The sequence below is a fragment of the Neospora caninum genome, chromosome VIIb (genome assembly GCF_000208865.1).
Source record: "Neospora caninum Liverpool complete genome, chromosome VIIb".
Lineage (NCBI taxonomy): Eukaryota > Apicomplexa > Conoidasida > Eucoccidiorida > Sarcocystidae > Neospora > Neospora caninum.
The window spans coordinates 4,517,617-4,536,852 of NC_018394.1; the positions used below are offsets into that span (position 1 = coordinate 4,517,617).

Sequence of the window (19,236 nt, forward strand, 5' to 3'; positions counted from 1 at the left end):
ACACTGCAGACGATCAGCGTCAGCCAAAATGTCGACACGTGGTACCCCCGAATGAACAGAGACGGCCAGCAACTGTTGAGACCTAACTATCGGGCGAACAAGCATCGCCCGACAGAGCATAAAACATGCGCCGCAATCGGGTCCATTCGCTGGTCACGTGAATTAATTACCAAGGCTTCACGGACTCGCTCACCGCGCAAATCACTGTTCCTGTAGCACAAGAAGTAGGACGGAACACATGCTCTTGCACGGCCGTCAGGACGCAGGCGAGCGACTGGCCATCAACTACTGCCAGCGCCGGCTGCTCCGCTCTACATTCAGATTCATCGACAATGCCTCCGGTGCACACCAGCGACAAAGAGACGGTGTGCAGGCGTCCTGGAGAAACGGCGGTCGCTCACAACCTGCAGCGCCCCCTACACCTCGCGCGAAAAAAAATCTGGGCTCCATTGAACAAACACGTGGGCAAGACGTAACACGTGGACAAACAACTGTTCCCTCCACGCCCTACCTGGTTCGCTCATACGCGCTACCCCTGCAACGTGTACGCGCGGAGAACCCCAGACTGTGCAAAAACCTTTCAGTCCAGTCCCCGCAAACGATTTGCAGAGACAAGACCACACAACAAGGTGGGACGGGAACTGGCTGAGCGCGGAACCGCCTCTTCGAACTTGAGGTGCGCTTCACGTCAGCTAGGACCACGACGGGTCTTGACAACAACCGGGACAAAAAGACGATTGCACGTACACAATCGTCCCTCTTTTTTAGCGGCACACAACCCGACATCCAGGTACTCGTCTAGAGCTCAAACGTGGTCACATACTTTCTATTTGGCATTCGCACACTTTTACAGCACCTTGGGGACTTTCTTTTTCCTCACATACATGAACAAAAGAAGCCCTTCGTTGACGGCCGCAAAAATGAGGCACAACACTGTCATCGTGTAGAACCCGTTGTCAACACTGTATTTTCTCATGGGGTCGGTCACAAGCGAGATAATACCCCCCACTGAGCATAAAAACCCGATCATCTTTCCCATATTTTCTGGCAGGAAGACCTCGGCAACGTAGCAGTAGATTTGCGAAACCAAGAACGACATTTGGATGGAAATGAGAATCGACACAATGAACTGCGAAGCGACAAAGCACGGGATTCCCGGGATTAACATGAGGATCCAGGAGATAAGGCCGCAGCTGTTGCAGATCATCATGACGGGGACAATACCAACCCGGTCGGCGACCCATCCCAGCAGGATGCACGGGACAAACGAGAAAATGGAAATGATCTGGTTGGCCTCGTACGCGCTGGGGATGAGACGCTTCGCCGACGGCGCAAAGAAAAGAATCGCAATCAGCACCAGGACGAAATACGGGAACAGGGGCAAGAACGAGAGAGACAGGAAGTCGCGCTTGATCGACTGAACTGCCGTCAAGTTCTTCTCCTGCTTGACCAAAGCGTCGGCCCCCGCCTCGACATCGTCCTCCGAGGAGGCGCTCGCCGGCGCGTCAGGTGCCATCCAGGCCTTACTCGGGATGATCAACACGGCAACGAGCACACACAAACCCAGCCCCACACCAACATAGCCTAGCATGACGCCCCGGAACGTCGCTCCCTCTACGTTCATATAAATGGTCCGGAGCGTAACGCCGACAATGAAGGAGATCGAACGGAAAGAACCCAATATAGCGATGATCGTCGCACCCTTCCCCGGGAACAGATTTGCTCCGCACAGGCACGGGAAAAACGCCATGTCAATGCCTGCTCCCATCAACACCGCCGCCGGCACGTACGCTCGGAAGCTCTCGGAGGAGAGCCCAAAGAGAGTCCACCCGACAACCAGGCACGCAAGGCCGGTGAATGCACCAAACTTGGGGCCAGCAAAGTCCAGCATGATACCTCCGAGCATCGCAAACACGAAATACGAGCACGACGCAACAGTGAACAGGTAGTTCACAGAGATCTCCTGCTCGGGGCATTTCGGCTCGTGGGAAAGAACCGTGAAGTCAATCTCGCCGGGTTTGCACTCCCACTCGAAAGCACCCGACATGTAGAGAGAGTCGGCAATTGTTGTCCAGTTCATGAAGGACGGTCCAGAAAGCAGACAGTACAGGCAGTAGGCGACCAGAACAACATAACGCGACAGGCCGAACGCAACACGCGGAACCGCAGTCTCCGAACCCTCCAGCTGTCCTTGCGCCTTGGACACCTCCTGGTTCGGGCATCCGACTTCGAAGCTGGAAAGGCTCGCGCCTGCAGTCTGTAAACAACAGCAAGAAACCACCAAATCGGCGACGCTGGCGAGAACTGCTCTTGCTTGGCCGCGCTCCGGTTTCCACAACGCCGGCACGATGCCACCTGTCTGTCCGTGAAGAGGACAACCTCTGCTGCAAAAAGCATCACACCTTACCGCTTGGTTCGCCAGCTCCATGCTTTTCGCTCGATCTCCCGAGCTCAGCCCCTCCTCCACCGCGTTCTTTGCCGCAACGTGCGTCGCGTCAGTCATGGCGGCGGAATCCTGTACTTCCTTCTTAACGGTGTGCCGCTGCCGCACGTAGGGCAGAAGAGGTCGGTCCGATTCCGGAGCCAAAAAAGGAAAGTTTGCAGGGAACCGGACAGCCAAAAAGACTCTGACTGGGTCGGGTTTCCGCGATTTCGTTAAGCTACTGAAAAGAGAGTTTCGCACGCGCACAGCCGAGACGAACGGTCTGGGTAAACGCGCGTTCCGCCCAAACCGGCTCCGAAGAACCTGCCAGCGAGCGTATGAAGGCGCGGGAAAAACAGGCAAGTCAGAAATTGCCTCTCACTAAACACGTGGGGCACCTTTCGTGCACAAATCACGCCACGCTCGGCAAAATTTCAAAAACCATGAGGAAGCGCAACCGCCTGAACCACGATTCTGCTCCTCCCGCGATCGCGATCCGGGAGAGTCGAGTCGCTTTCCCAAGCTGCGATATGATGGTTTGGCACCAGCGAAAAAATCGAAACACGCATGAAGAGAAAAGACAGTATTTTTAAATACTGGGAGGCCGTGGCAGCCGCAGGAAGGCTGGCCGGGGAGGTGTTGAAAGAACCGTCCGGCAGCTGCTGTGGGGAACCCGTCCTGGACGTGGCAGGGGAATGCTCGTCGGGTGAACCCGACGGCACCTCGGCAACGGGGGAAACGCGAGTCCCGTGAGAACCCGGGAGAGAGTCGAGGCGTATCCGTAAATCTGCGACGCCGGCCTCTGTTCTTCCGCACCGTTTCGGTTGCCAAATCGGGCCCGGGTGACCGACGGCTCCGGAAGCAATTGCAGCTGGTCGGTCCTGCTTTCGTTGCACGGCGGCAACTTGCGGTAGCAATCCCCGTCCCGGTGACGGGCGGAGCCCTGTGGATGAGAAGGAAAGGGGCAACGGCGGTTCTACCGAGAGACACGGACAGCCGAAACGGGACGCACGCATTCCAGAGCGCTTGCGTCCGCTTCTGAAAACGCGCTCCGATACGGTCGGTTGAAAGCCGTGTGTCCACAGAGAGTTGGAACGTTAGGGAATTTCCGCTCAGGGCGGTGCACGCCTGCCGGGCTGTCCTTGTCGCAGACACACGGGTAGTCGTAAATCGTAGGGGACAGCAGGCGTGGCTGCTGTCAGCTCCAAGAAGAACTACTGTGCGCACAGAACTCTGTACACGACCAAAAAGCCGAGTCAGTTAGACCTGGTTCTTGCCTGGCAGTCTCAGGCCGGTGTGAAGCTAGAAAGGCGCCATCACAGGTTTCCATCGAAGCAGACGGTAGTCGCAGGTTTCTTGATTTCCCCTGTTCCTGCCACCGTCCCCGGAGCAAAATCGCCGTGGTATAACGCGGGGAGAGGTGCTCCCGGAGACAACGCAGAATCACCTGTGAGAGAGAGTCATCGGCCATTGCGTAGGAACCATCACTGGCCTACGGCGCTTCCAAGAAACGCAGGGGGTGTGCATGGATTGCGCCGTCTCACCTATACTTTGTTCGACAATATATACACATATATACTGGCTATGAACAGATATATATTTATCTGTTACAGAAGCATGTCCCCAGACTGTATGAGGAAACTCAATGCGATGGCTGCTACAGGCGAGTCGTGAGTGTGCAGGACGGCTTGGGAGGCGTCAAAAGTGGTGACACGATGCTCATAATCTTCAACACCGAAATCTTTTCCTTCTCGACCACCCATAAAGGGACACACCGCTTCATCTAAAACTCACATATCTAATTACTTGCCTCGGCGTCTCCTGCACTTCCAACCCAGGAGGGGAACGAAGTATTGGGCCCAGGAGACCAAAACTGACAGCACGCGTGCTTGCTTCTCCAATGGTAGTTTGGTCTCGAGGAGAGACAACAGGAGGGAGAATACCTCTTGCTAATACGGGGGATCGGCGTTCCTCCAAACGTGTATTTACCTCAGCTGTCCTCTGCAAATAGTTCATCGCGAGATCCCTGTACGAGAGACAGTGACATCTACGTTTAAGATTTGCGAGCATAGAGACGCCCAGTAGGAAGAGGTTCCCCTCTTCACGCACGTTCACTTGGGGGCGGGTGTGGTTGTTCCTCCTGCTCGCGAGTTCTCCAAGCGTACCCAGAAATTCACTTTTTCCTGCCGTAGGTAGATGGTGGTTCTCGTTGCTCTCTTCCGAGCTTGTTTAAAAGTTCTTGTATCCCAAGCAGCTAGAAGCAGCAGCGTGGTTGATCGAACCGGCTGGAAACAGACAACGCAGTCGATTCCAAAGAATGCCATCAACTGGAGGTTGCCCCTGTCGATGTGGAACCGCATGTTCTCCACTTTTTGCGGGGAATCTGATAAACTTGTCACCCCTAAAGTGTGTGGCTCCTCCGCAGGCTCAACACTTGCCGTTTACTGGAAAGTCGGCACGGGTGGTTAGTCAGGAGCGGAGACGCCATGCTACCTTTTGTGGGGAGTGGAAGGTTTGGGTCCAAGTAGGAGGTAGTAGCCCCATGCGAGATGAACGCTGGAGGCAATTTTCGGAACTAGAGCTCTATTTAGTCACGTGATGCTGGTGACTGTTTCTTGGTGAGCAGCAGTTATTTCTTCGAGGCTTTCCTAAATTGCCTATGGGGTTGGGGTTGCTGTCTTCGGAGGAGCTTGAAGCAAGGGGATTGCCATGAGAAACCTGTCCTCTTTTTGTTGAACAACCCGCCCCCTGGAATGAATTGCGTGTGGCGTAAAAACTCAGGGCTCTCCAGCTGCCGCCGTTCCTCATGGCCACCGTCGGAAATTTCAGTTGACGCGTGTTTTTATCGGATCCTGTCAGTCGTTCACTATATGCTCATTACAGTTGCGACTATGACACGACGAAAGACCCCTGATCCGGAACTCCCCGCGAGACCGTCTGCTACGGGTGTTCACGTTGAGACTCTTCGGCCCATGAAAGCTGTCCACTGCCAGCGGCCCCCGCAGGAAATGCGCGGCTGCGCTCAACGCTCCCCATGCGTCTAACAGCTGATTTCCGCAGGAGAAATAATAATATTGACGGCATTTTTTCAGCCAGCTTGTACATAAAGAGATGGGCACACACACCTTCAAATACACACGCTGCTCGACGCGTTGAAAAACGTCCGCAACTGGAAATATACTATCCGCGGCTGACATTCCATTTCGCAGTAAATCTCAAATCACTCTAGCACCACACGTGAAAACGGAAGGCGTTGCAGAGTTCCGCAAAACACCTCCACGTCTTTTCATAAAACAGCCTTGTTGTCTCACCGCGTGGCGTGACAAGAGATTTCGCTCCATCACCGCAGCCAGAACCGCCTCACAAGAATCCAAAAGAAAGGCAACCCTACCTTGAGTTCGGCAGCCCCGTCCATAACACAGAACTGCCAAGCCGCCCGTAAACTAGTGACCGGGTCCCGCGTGCTTCGTAAACAAGACACAAGCGCCCACATTTCAGGCCAGCGATCTTCTCTCCACCTTCCAAAAGCATTATCAAGAAGCCGCAGTTAGCAGAGGAAAGGGCATCACTGCTTTACCAAAGCCGCTCTGGACTGTAACCAAATATTAGCCAACCTTCATGTGAGGTGAAGAAACACGACAAACGCAGACCCACCACGCGCGCAAAGACCGTACGCATAATCCCGGGAATCTAGCTGCCGTCACGCTTTTTCAACCTGCTGAAAAATCCTTTTCCTTTGCCCGCCTTGGCTCCGGATTTTGACAGGGGAGCAGCTGAAGTAGGCTGAGAAGATATCTGACCCACTGAGTAGGCCCTGGCGAGCGGTGGATGGCTTCCCTCATCGTCAGAGCTCCGGGATGGAAGCGGACGAAGACTAGCCGATTTTATGTGGGTGAGCACGCCTGGTGCGAGACTTTGGTCATGATACCGGTGGTCACTCGAATAACCCATGGTGAGGTCTTCACTTGAGTCAATATCATATTCGTTAAGGCTGCCGTTACTGACGGCCGGCGACGGTGTAGCTGGGATGAACATGTATTCATCTTCCCCATCCCATGCATTTCTACCAGGGCGGCGCCCCGGACTCGGGAGATGATGTGAAGCCACCCCTGGTCCTGTGGATGGCGTGTGACGTGCTCCATCAGAAGCTGGCGTGGGAGGGGTTTCTGCAGGCGGCGCGGCCCCAGGCTGCTGCTGAGCGCGCTCACCCCTCGAAAGCAGGCCGCGGAACAACGGCGCACCCTGCGGCAGCCACGCATACAGCAAAAGAAGTCAACGCTCCACGGGAGTGGCAGATGGGGGGGGGGGGGGGGGGTACGGACACCCTTGCACTTTAGGGGCTTGCTGTTCGGCTAGCTTACAGAGCGTAGGCACTCTGCGTAGATCCGCGCGTGACGCACAGCTGTTCGACTTCCCTCGACTGTCTGCAGGGGGCCTAGTCTTTCAGTCTACAGGAATCATCTGCCACGGAATGCGTTATATGAACGACAGACCGGCAGCACCTGGACAAAGGCGCAAGACTTCCCCACCGACTCTTCAACACTTCAACACCCCCCGACACACGGGACAGCAAGGACTGACTACTCCGCTTCAATTTCTAAGGCTGGCCCAGGACAGAAGAGAATGCCTCTTCTTTCCAACACCACCATTCCCTCTTAAAATCCCGTAGACTGCTAGGCACTCGTAAAAACTCTGTCCACTTCAGCACTCTGCCTTGTTCGAGAGACAGGCACTCTGTTCAGCGCAGAGGGACCACGATGCAGACAAGCGGCCAGTGCACAGCGGACCGGCATTGTGTTCGGGTGTACAGACTCGACACGAGCAGTGAGGCGTCGCTCTGTCCTCGCGCCCGTAAAACACACACCCCAAAAGGAACACGGGCTGCCGAAAAGAGGCGCATCGAAGCACGCACGGCCACCTGCCGTTTCGTTCCCTCAGGAACATCGCCCCGGTTTGGCCACACAACCCCCTGTTGCAAATGCGTCCTCTGTTCTGCTACATGACTGCACTTTGAAGAGGTGGACTGTCTGTAGCAGAACAGAACACTTACGACCTGAAGAACATCACAAAGACCACAACCAATACATGTGCTACCGCCATCCAGGGCGACCGACACATACAATGGCCACGACAGGCCAGCTGTTGTGCAAGATCGAAGGGAACGAAGAAGCCCGTCGGGAACGAAAAAAACTGCCGTGAAGCTCTTTCAACAGCCACACACAAGCTTTGCTCGGGGCACTGTTTAAGGGCCGGTTTCCTCGCAAATCCAACGTCTCTGTCCGCAAATTGGTTCTGCAACATCGCGTTGCCGTGGAAGAAACCAGACGTGTGCACATACGGCTAACGGCACACAGGAGGGTCCGGGCAATCGTGAAGAAACGACTCTTGGACCAGGTGCTCTTCAAAAGTAAGTGCGCGTCGGCACTCCCTTTTTTTGCTCCACAGGGAAGGCCATTCACGAAGTGGGTACGGTCTCTCTCGACCCCTACGCAGATCTTCGGCATCGCTCATCCACAGAAAAAATCGACATTTCCACTCAGTGACAGCACGACAGACCGAAAACCACTTGGTTCGGCACCGCAGCCTATGCCAGCCTGCGTTGCAGGTCGCTTCCCGAAGCAACGTCCCTTTTGTACAGAACAAACATTCGATGCGACTGCAAGGCGACAAAGATTTCCTTCACCGGAGAACGTACCAACTGGACGCCGGAAACAAAGAAACCAACCCGTCACGTTGTCCTCGTCCAAACGCCGGCTACATGGTCGCTTGGCGAAGGCACCCAAAAAAGGTGTATACAGCCTCACACCCAGAGTGCTACGTAAAAAACAGATAGCATCCAGCGACAAAGGCAAATCGATGGATTCTACATCGACGCTGGAAGTCTGTAGATGGATGAAAGGGGAGTCCGACAGCTCGGCGACCGGACACGAAAACACAAATGAACGCTCTTCTTTCTTCACTCTCTCCAGGAGTGATTTCAGAGTAACAAATAACGGAGCTCTCGACCGGCTACCGCTAAGCTGACGCGCTGCAGACTCACCACCTATATTCAAGGGCACAGAGAGGACCCAACACTTGTTCTACCTTGAGTCGTCAGCACGGAATTTGCGCACCCCCGAAACCCCATGTTCCTCACATATTTGAGTTTCTGGTCCCTCCACGCACCCTAGTACCTAAAGAAACATATTAGTCTATGTGCCCACAGAGCCCTGTATAATCTACATGGAGGATTTTACGTATATTCATGCCAGCATGAAAGCGTCGGTGTGCATAGGGTGTCCTCGTGATCTCTTTAACTAGGAAAGGTTTCGTGACGTGATACCCGCCACCCGGGCGCAACAGGACCAGGCCGCCACGACCAAGAGCCCAGACACGGAAGATTTCAGTTTCCCTGTTTATCTACGTTGGCACGGACGTGTCCGACGTAACGTTCTTGTTATTAATTGCTCGAGACTTACAGCCTGAGAGTGAGGGCAGCGCGTGCGCATACCAGGGAATTCGACTTTCACCCTGTCGGACGCAATCCGTTTCCCACGCATCTGGCCCTCTTTCCTTTTCCGCAGGAAAGACTTTTCGCGAAGAACCTGAACGCGGAAAATAGCGTGGCGGAAACCTCCCACGCTCCCCCTGCAGACCCTCAACAGCTTCTGGCCTTCTGAGGAAATGAAACATGGACGTTTCTCTCTTTCTGAACGCCTCCAGGGAACTCACCGCCTGACGATTCCCAACACGCAGAAGTACCGAAAAAATCTTTGTCATACATGCACGCGAAACTCCCGGGCGGGTTCTCCTTACACGCACGTGTTTTTGGCTACGCCTCCAGACCTCGGGCTTCCACACCTCCCAGTTGCCCAAAGACATCTCTTTCACGGGTTGGGGCTCCACAGACGCACTCCAGACGCTACATAATGATGTTTGCCTACGCGGAAGGCGGTTCGCGAATTTTCACTTTTCGTTTTCCGAAGCCGTCAGTTCGACCTTCCTGCATACACTTCTTCATATCTGCACACTAGACGCGCTTTCCTCGTGACCAGAATCGTGGCCATGCAAGTCTCCGATCTGGATCCTTTTTCCGGGTTTGCTGCTGAGAGACACTCGGGAGACTTACCACAGTGGCAACCTGAAGAAAAGAAAGAGGTGGGACCACGACACGCCATAGCCCCTCGTGTTTGATGAGCTCTGAAAACGGGGCAGCGTTCGACTCGCTCCAAAGGGGCATGCACACAGAGAAGGTGGGCACAGACGTCCTCGCGTCTGGATAGGTCTGGGCCACTGCACGCTCGTCCTTCTTTTATATGGAGGCAAATCGCGACAAGGCGCAGGTCTACACATGGGTGATTCTGAAATGAGACCCCAGACATGCCCGCTGTCGCGCCGCTAGCTCTGTTTTTGCACGGCCTTGCAGCGAGAAATGAAACAGCTTTTAAGGTCGGCAGAACAGGTAACCTCCCGGGAGGGTCAGTCCTCCCCGCCGTTAGCCTTTCTTCTCTCACCGACTGCCAGGGTATCTGCATGAACACCAGCAAAAACCAGAGCAGAAAAAAGCATCCGGCAGACAGTCCCTACAGTCGGCAGAGCAACAAGACCGTTGGAAACGGAGTTGAAAGGACAACCAGAGAGAAGCATGAACGAACAAACCTCGACAGATGCAGCTCTCCAGAGAACGTCATTGAACACCACGGTTGGTTTGCGCATTACCGAAGAAATCCGCGCTCTTGCTCAGGCGCGCCAATGTGAAGCGAGAGGCGTGGGGCAGCTAAGCAAATGTCCAACTCGGGGAAAGCGTGGTGAAGAAGACATACAGGCAAAGAACAACATCTACCTCTATTTATCAGGACGGACACGAGTAACACCTTCCACCCGGAGAGACACACGATCCCAAAAAAAAGCGGGCCACAGGAGAGAAAGGCAAGGCAGCGAACCAGAAATACACGACCGATGTTGCAGAGAGAGGGAACGCCTACCTTATCTAGCACAGATTCAGTCTCCGCCGCCTGAGAACAATTACGAACACGCACTCAACAAGCAGGGATTAGGCATGGTCCTTGACACGTCCACAGCTCACACGAGCTAAAAAATACCCGACCAGAACCCCACACCGATGTCAGCTAACGCCAATCCTGAACCGTTCTCTCTGGCTGAAAGCGCCGAAAGCGCCGCCGTATAAACCAACCTAGGTAAAGATCCACATACCTTGGGCGTCTGAGGTTCGAAGCAGACACAGATCCACACGGATACACAATGGGGCACATTGTCTCATCTGTTAGCTAGCAATGATCCAGAACCCCGTCCTCTCTAGATGAAAGCAACGAACCCATTCCCCGTATAAAACAAGCTCGTTATAACACTACGTACCTCGGGCACCTGATTGTCGAAACAGACACACATCCACACGGATACACAATGTGACACACCATGATAGAGCATAGCTAACGACAATCCAAAATCCTTCTTCTATGTGGACACAGCCAATGCTTCTTCGTTCGACACAGCTAGTTAAAGCATCACATACCTTGGGCGTCTGAAGTGCGAAACAGACACAGATCCACACGGATACGCAATGGGGCACATTGTCTCATCTGTTAGCTAGCAATGATCCAGAACCCCGTCCTCTCTAGATGAAAGCAACGAACCCATTCCCCGTATAAAACAAGCTCGTTATAACACTACGTACCTCGGGCACCTGATTGTCGAAACAGACACACATCCACACGGATACACAATGTGACACACCATGATAGAGCATAGCTAACGACAATCCAAAATCCTTCTTCTATGTGGACACAGCCAATGCTTCTTCGTTCGACACAGCTAGGTAAAGCATCACATACCTTGGGCGTCTGAAGTGCGAAACAGACACAGATCCACACGGATACGCAATGGGATACATTGTCTCATCTGTTAGCTAGCAATGATCCAGAACCCCGTCCTCTCTAGATGAAAGCAACGAACCCATTCCCCGTATAAAACAAGCTCGTTATAACACTACGTACCTCGGGCACCTGATTGTCGAAACAGACACACATCCACACGGATACACAATGTGACACACCATGATAGAGCATAGCTAACGACAATCCAAAATCCTTCTTCTATGTGGACACAGCCAATGCTTCTTCGTTCGACACAGCTAGTTAAAGCATCACATACCTTGGGCGTCTGGAGTTCGAAACAGACACAAATTCATGCGGATACACCATGGGCCATAGTGTCGGGAGGCTCTAGCTGACCGGGGCAGCGTCGGAAGCTATCTTCTGCTTGAGGTTTCTTCGCAACGTTTTGTTTGTGCACGAGTGTGTTGCGTCTTACCGGGGGGACGATATGGGGAGGGCTGGCGGGGGTGTCCTGCGGAAGAGCACAGACACTCCAGGTAGCAGGGGGATACACTCCGCAGGGAAGGGGGAGAGTCTATTTTAGAATACGACACAGGAGAGGCAACGCGTATCGCTTCGCTGAGGGAGCAAAAAGTATCGTTTTTCAGTTCAGGAAGACAGGCAGAGAGAAGGGAGACGTACAGGCTGCGTCGCTGTGTGCGGCTGCAGAGACCAGCCACAACGAAGGAAACGAGGGTTATTGGTGACAAAGCCTCGAAGAAAAGAATGCTGGACGTACTTTGTGGACCGGCTCCGGCTAACGTACAACGATGCCCCCAAAGACTTCAACGTGTTCTCGCAGCTGCGGCAGAACGAGAATCCGCACATTTTTGAACACGCAATGAAACACCTGCAATTCTTTGTTCAGGCATAGAAAAAGGACGGAAGCCGTCTTTTGGTCCATTGTGCATGCGTTGAACTCCGGAGAACACACACACACACAAGACGCAGACAGAGCCCAGAGACCCGCTGTCTCTTCATCCATGCAACAAACTCCAACAGTTCGCAGCGCTCGCCACAGGGACAAGCGACGACGAGCGGATGCCATAGAAAGGCAGTTTCGCCCGCACCAGCCGTTGTCTCTCCATTCGTTGTGGAAATTCGACCTTCTGGAAACTGCAGTGACTTACAAGCGTTGCGTACTGACAAGAGAAACAGGAAGCGGCGGGGGAAGAATCCGTGGGGGAACACGCCAGAAACAAAAGTGCCTGTCAACTTACAACGGCCCTTGCCGCCGTGTCGTCGCTCGTCGTTTCTGCTTCCCGCGTAGTTTCGTGGGGTATTCCTGCGGCTCATGTCAGCCTCATTCGTACGCGAGAGGTCCCACGTGCTTGTCGCTGTCTTGTCTCGACGCTGTGTCTGTGTCTCTGTCTCCCTGGCTACACCGCATCTCCTACCTGTGCTCGCCCCTCTGTTCCACTGCTCCACCAACACGTCCCACCCTTCTTTCGACAGCAAGCAGAGACTTACGAAGACTGCGACGGCGATCCCCACGCCAGCGATGGTGAGGCCAAGAACAAGGGGTGTAACGTCCTGAGAACATCACAAGACAACAACGCGAGCGTGAAGACAGGGAGCAGCTCAGTCTTCATAGTCGCTTGCAGAGAAGCCGAAGGGCCTGCCTTGGGGTATGCGTTGCCTCTACCGCCTCAGGCGCGGACACTGCCGCATCCGCACGCGCCTCGAACAACTCAAGCTGTAAGGTCTGCCTGCTTACATCCCTCTTTGGCCGCTGTGGAACAAGAAACACAGAAGAGAGGCGAACGGACATAAGCGCGTTCGCCTTCCGAAGAACCTACGATCCCCACACGTCACTCGCATCCCTGCTCCAGAAACCGCGCGCTGGAACTTTCGTTCGGTCCCCTCGCGCAGCCGCCTCCGCGTCTGGCTCAACACCGCGCCCCAGCGTTTGCGCACACCCAACAGGCCTGTGCACTGCCCTTGCTGCGGGGCGGGGTTGCAACGCGCTGTTCCGTGTTACGGAAAGACAGCCCCCGCGGCTGAAGCGCGCCGCTTCGCTCTGCCACGAAAGTAGCAGCCGAGAACGCGAAAAAGCTACAGCCACACGACTCGGCAGAAAACGCTGCGCCACACGCGAATCTCTCCAGAGAGCCTTACGGGGGGAGGCCGCTCTACGCGGAGCTGTCGAAGACACACATGGGCAAAAGGAGACGACCCCCCCAAGGCGATGCAGGCACGACCCGCACCGAGTCGAGAGCACGTGCGCGACGCGGTGAAGTGGTCGCATGGACCGCGAAAGTCGAAGGGAGTCCGTCTTTGCCGAGGTGAGGAGCAGATTTCATGGTGCGGAGAGCCCCGTCAGCCAGGACGCCCTGTTACCCGTGCTGCATGCAGTCCTCCCGGTCTCTACTCTCTAGACGACGACACACGCCGGCACGCGTAGACGCGAAGATGAACGGCTACCACCAAAGATGTGCTACGCGTTCCGAAGAACATCGACTCTCTGTCGAGAGGGGGAAAATGCGACAGTCGCGGGCGTGAGTGCAGGACACAGGTGAGCAGGGGACAATGGCCTTGCAAAGAGGCGTTTCGTTCACGAGGCGACGCAAAGAACCTAGCGCCTTTGCAAGAGAGGACGACAGACCCAGGGCGTTCACGAAGCACCGACCCTGTTGTTGCCGCTTCGTGAAGGCCCCCGACGGCCTGCTTTCCGTCAACTCACCACCTCAGACCTGGAGACAAAGAGGCCAACGCTCCGAGAAGCTCTGTACTTGGGGAGAGCGTACCGCGCCGCGATATACGGGAGATGCCAGAAATGAAAGCGACGCTGATTCTCGGGGGAAGTCTTCCGAGTTTAGTGGGCCCCAACATTCACTTGTAGTCTACGTAGGAACAGGACTCTGGACACCGGGAATGCATGGAGCGGGGAAGCAAACGCACCAGCAGTGCGGAACACCCGGTGTAGGCATACCATTTAGCTGTGAAGACATGAGTATCTATAAGTTTCAGTCGATGGGGGGAGAACAACACACCACGGTACTTTCCCAGGATCCGTCTTGGGATGCGGAGCTCATGTCCCTATTGGGTCTCTCGCGTGCACACAGCAAACGTTCCCATACAGTATCGTCTTCCGGTCGATATGCGCGTGTTCTTCTGCAAAGAAAGCAGACACAACGCAAAAGAGTACCGTTGCGAGACAGTGGTGGCCATAAGGGGGAAGTCAAAGCGATCGTCTCTCTTTCGCACATAGTGTATGCTGGTGAAAGGCGCACCCTGAAGCTGCACACCCACGATTCTATTTCGATTGGAAGACGTAACAGAATGGACCGCGAGAAACCGTTAGGGTTTTTTTACCCTCGAGCGACGCAGGCGACTGTTCGCCTTGGCAAAAAACGCGTCCTCGACGGGGACAGTGCACTGATAACGGCACATATGCATACGTGCACGCAAGCGGATCTGTATTCCTTCACACAGGAACAGAATGAACTGGGTAAACCCGGGCAAAAACGCTTGCGAGGGTGGCCCACGGGTGCATACAGCGGATCCCCACTGTTTTGGTCCGGGCCGTGAAGCTCCCAAACGCAACAGCGAATCCGCGCACGCCTTCACACGTATCGATGTCCAGTGGACCGTAACATGCGTGGCGGTGGCCCATCGCAGCGATTTGCTCACGAGACGCATGTGTGTGAAATGAGTGGGAGGTACCTTCGAATGCGAAATTCGTCTAGGGTTTAGTTCTCCGTGCTGTTGATCAGTCGCGACCCGCACGAGCAGAGACATATATGAGCTGTGTACGCGAATGTGCCAGGCCTCCCCCCTACGCTTGAAAGCATCTTTTTTCGCTTGTGCTCGCAGCGGGTACCAAAAAAGCGTTTCCTTCTCGTTTTCTCTGTCAGCCGTACCTTGTGCCTTCTGACTTCTCCTCGAATACTCAAAATACAGCACACCCGCGAGAAAGAGGATGCCCACCACAGCGAGTTCGATGGCGACCACCTTGGGGTTCCGTCCACCTTTCGCCACCGTTCGGGCAAACGTTTCCACGGTGCTAACCCTACAGGGACGCCACACGAAAACACAAATTGGTACCGCCCGGACAGGAAACGCGTAAAGCGGGAAACCAGCCCACACAGCGGGAGAAGCCATGCTCCCGGTGATCGATGCCTGTGTACCTCGCGGACACGCCAATGCGCGCTCCTGGACGAAAACTGCCGAGGGTTACTCGCGCCTTCCGCGATGCGGGAAAATAGCGCCAGTCTGCTCGAGACGACGGCGAGAGCGCCATAGGGTATGTGATGCACAGGAACCCGGGGGAAGATGGAATGCCCGTTGTGCGTCCCAACGTCTGCGCGTCTTGAACCCGCCGGCTGGACCGGAACCTCTCCTCTCCCACAGAAGCGTCTCGTCAGGCCACCATTCCAGGTTTCCACTCTCTGCAGCGCGTGTGGTTTTTTTCGGCCAACAAACCGTTGAGCAGAGAGAAATGATCGCCCCGGTCCCGGACACCCACGGTGTGGCCGCGGGATGCCCCCCGTTGGCCACGCCGCGAGCCCGTCCCCGAATTGCGCCTTGTTTTGCCCCGAGCAGAGGCCCCGGAGAAGGAGCCTCCCCCCTACACAGAGAGTTGCACATGGCGTGTGTATCCCTCGTTCTGTGTAGAAAACGCAGTCTCTCCCGCGAACCCCTTTGGCATTCTCAACCCGTCTTACCAGCGTGTGCGACGCCGGGGCGCGAATGTCTTTGTCGTCCTTCTTCGTCGGTGTTTCCGGTCCCCCCTCTTGCCTCTCCGCGTTGCGGAAGCGACGATTGCGACCCTCCTACGTTTCTTGTGAATCCCACGAGTGGATGGCGGGCCGGAGCGGTAGTTCCCCGTTCCTACACGCACAGCCACAGACGAAGTCCAGAGGCGCGGCGTGACACGTCCGTGGACATAGCGCCGCCGCGGCCGCCGTTGCGTCTGTGGATTCGCGTTGACGGCCAGGTTGTCAGTGCATGCAATTTGGCCTCGCATGAAATCGGCAGAGCCCTCCCGCGTCGCTCCTTACTTCTGTGCGGCCTTTCGTCAGTGGAGGTGTCGTTACGTGTGACGCTGTCGTCGACGGAGTTCCCTTCGCTGTCGCTATCGCCGCTGCTGTTGTGCGCGCGTCTCGCAGAACTGTGGGAAGAAACGCGTCGAACGCCAAACTCCAGGACCAGTGCAAGAAAGACAAGAAGAAGGGCGGGGCGACGCCAACCGGCAAACCCCTTCCATGCCAAGGGATGCTGTTTGTGGCCGGAGGGGCCACGATGCAGCACGCATCTCTGTGAGGGAGCACCCGTCATCGTCGGACGGAGCGCGTTGCTTCCCGGAAAAAGGAGGCCTTCACGTTGCCTTAAACCGCACGTAAATCCGAGACACCACCTACACGACAGTTGGACCGAGGCTCGCTACGTCGGGTTTCTGTAAAACACGAGAAAGCAGCCAAACACCAGACCGACCGCTTACGCCTCTCTCGATGTAGGGCGTCAACCGGGGTTGATGCCCCGCGAAGGAGCATCCGCTTTTCCGGGGGATGACGAGAAAACCCGAAAGCCGCTAGGGAATCAAGAAACCCACGTTCGAGACGCTTCTCACATTTGGAAAATTTGCTTTAAACCCCATACGGCGACTGGTGAGCGTCGTTGGTAAGATGAGACGCGAGACATCGGCGTAGGCAGGGGAAAGCGTCTGCGTGCACGGGCGGGCAACCCCAAAGTCTTCGCAGCGGGCGCGCCCGACTCTCCACACCCGGAAAACGAGCACGCATGCGCCAACCCGGAGTCGTTCGGGAGTTCCGACGCAGCGGGTTTTCCCGGAAAAGAGCCCTTTTCGGACGGTGGGGCAGGAAGCTTGTGGCGTTTGCAGGAACTATGGAACCAGGCAGGAACACCAAACTCCAGGATGCAGGAAAAAACGCCCTGTGTCGCCCGCAGAGGTGCGAGTTTTATGCGACACTCGGGCTGTCACCCCGGTACCACGCGGTCCGCTTTCTCTTTCCGGTGGCGTCGTCCGGACGGCCGAAATATCCATTTACAGCTTTACCGGCGCCATGTTGCGGAAGGCACATTTTGCCACTGGCGAATTATCGCCGGGAACTCATCGTACCGGACGGTTTGCTCGGGCCCCACATCGATTCCAAAGCGGCCCCAGACGGACACTGCCGGTTGAGCGTCCTCGCACTTTCGCCGGGCCATGGCACCCCGATTGCGATAAACACAAAAAACTGTACTGATTTCCTGCGCCGCCAGGGTCCCCGCCAGAGCTCTTGATGCGTCCCGTCCTGAATTTGATACTCCCACGTCCCACTTGAAACCCACCCGCATCGAGTCTATGCCCCCCTACCTAGCCTTAGGTGTGCTTCCACTCGCCCTGTCGTGATAGCCGCAGATCCCCTCTCTTGAACGCTACAAGGCGTGTCGCCTTACTTGGAAGTGAGACTCCTCAGCCCTTCATTGCGACTCCGAAGGAATGAGGCAACGAAAACCGCGAAAAACCCCACTGGAGGGGACGCGTCAGTTCCCCACTGTACCTCATCACGAGACGAAATTGAACACTAGACACCCACAGAAGCGAGACGAGCAAGGGAGACGATGGCCACCTGGCAAAGCCCTTCCAGGTAAACAAGTGTCGTTTACAGCCGGAGAGGCGACCAAGTGGCCACAGATTCTCTGATCAAGCGCCCGCCGTTGCTGGACGGGGTGGGGGGCAACGTGTTGCTTCCTGAACGAATGATTCGTTCTCGTTGCAGTAGAGCAGGCGTACCTTCGCGGCCGCACCCACACACAATAGTTGGACCGTTGCTGGTCATTCGAGGCTTCTGTAGAACTAGAGAAAGCAGCTTTGTACAGCTCCCGGTCACCACGTTGCTTCGATGCCAGAGGCCAGGGGTGGCTGACTAGTTGGACCCGCAGCACGCTTTCCTCAAAATGAAGCAAACAACCGAAACGCCACAGCATCGAAGGGCTCCTCTTCTAGTTTTCCGTTTCCTATTCTCTGGTCTTTTCACTGCCTTCTTTCCACGTCCGCAGACAGTATCATAGAGCCATCGCGTCGTGTGGCAGATCGTCGAGAACGAGGCAGCGATCACTACACTGGGTAGTGTATGTGACTAAGCCTGTACATTCTGTATTTTGGGATTTGTTTTGAAAGGCAACACGCCCGATGCCCGCGCGGGTCTGCGCTGATTCCACTTCCACTTCTTAGCTTCTATGCTTGCACATCTCCGGCTACACTGTGTTGACTGGAAGTCTCCAAACGGCGGAGTCTCCCACGGGTTTGGCGCCACAACCACCTCTTGTTGTGGGCGTATCACTGACGTTCCTAACCAATGAAGGCGAAATGCGCCTGTTTTGCGGAAGAATCCTCAACGGTTCGTTTCTACATACTGGCACGGCTCAGACCAGTCCAGCAGGCATTCCGTTCTCAGCTTCCCGTGGGGGATTCTTGCTGCCTCCCCTTTGACGTCGACATCCATAGACAGTTAGTCGACCTACGCAAACCCTTTGCTGGTCAAAAATCCCGCGAGATGCCTGAGAACACTGATGTTGAGATAAAAATAATGGCTACCGTCTATGTTCTCGAAGTTGCGGGTTAGAACACACCGCAGCTGGCAGTTGTTCACGGTGCGTCCGACTCTACAACAGCAGGGAAAAAGGCGTTTTTCGAGGACTCGCTTGCGGCAACGACGCCGGCGACGGCACGAAAAAACTACCGGCATTGCCCCTTGACATTTGCCACCTTGTAGGCAACCGTCTTGTTAAATCCTAAGACGTCTTCTTGTGAAATCCTTGCAGGGAAAATACCGGCAGACTGACTGTTCTCACCGCCTGTAGGAAAAAGACGGGGGCGCGCTGGCCTTTCCCAAGTCTCTTCTAAAGCGCAGAGCACGCGAGACGAAGCAGAAGCCCAAAGCGATGTTCTCAATGTTCCGCCCTCTTTCACGGATAGAAACTGTCTTCCAAGCT

General features: G+C 55.2%; 1 protein-coding gene across 1 annotated transcript; it reads right to left on the reverse strand.

The window, feature by feature from the left end:
* Nucleotides 1–847: 847 nt before the first annotated feature.
* On the reverse strand, nt 848–2,503 carry NCLIV_029570 (conserved hypothetical protein; the record flags this gene model as incomplete). Its single annotated transcript, XM_003883152.1, has 2 exons — nt 848–2,257; nt 2,408–2,503. The coding sequence occupies 2 exons, from the start codon at nt 2,501–2,503 to the stop codon at nt 848–850; spliced, it is 1,506 nt and encodes a 501-aa protein (XP_003883201.1).
* Between the last annotated feature and the right edge of the window lie 16,733 nt (nt 2,504–19,236).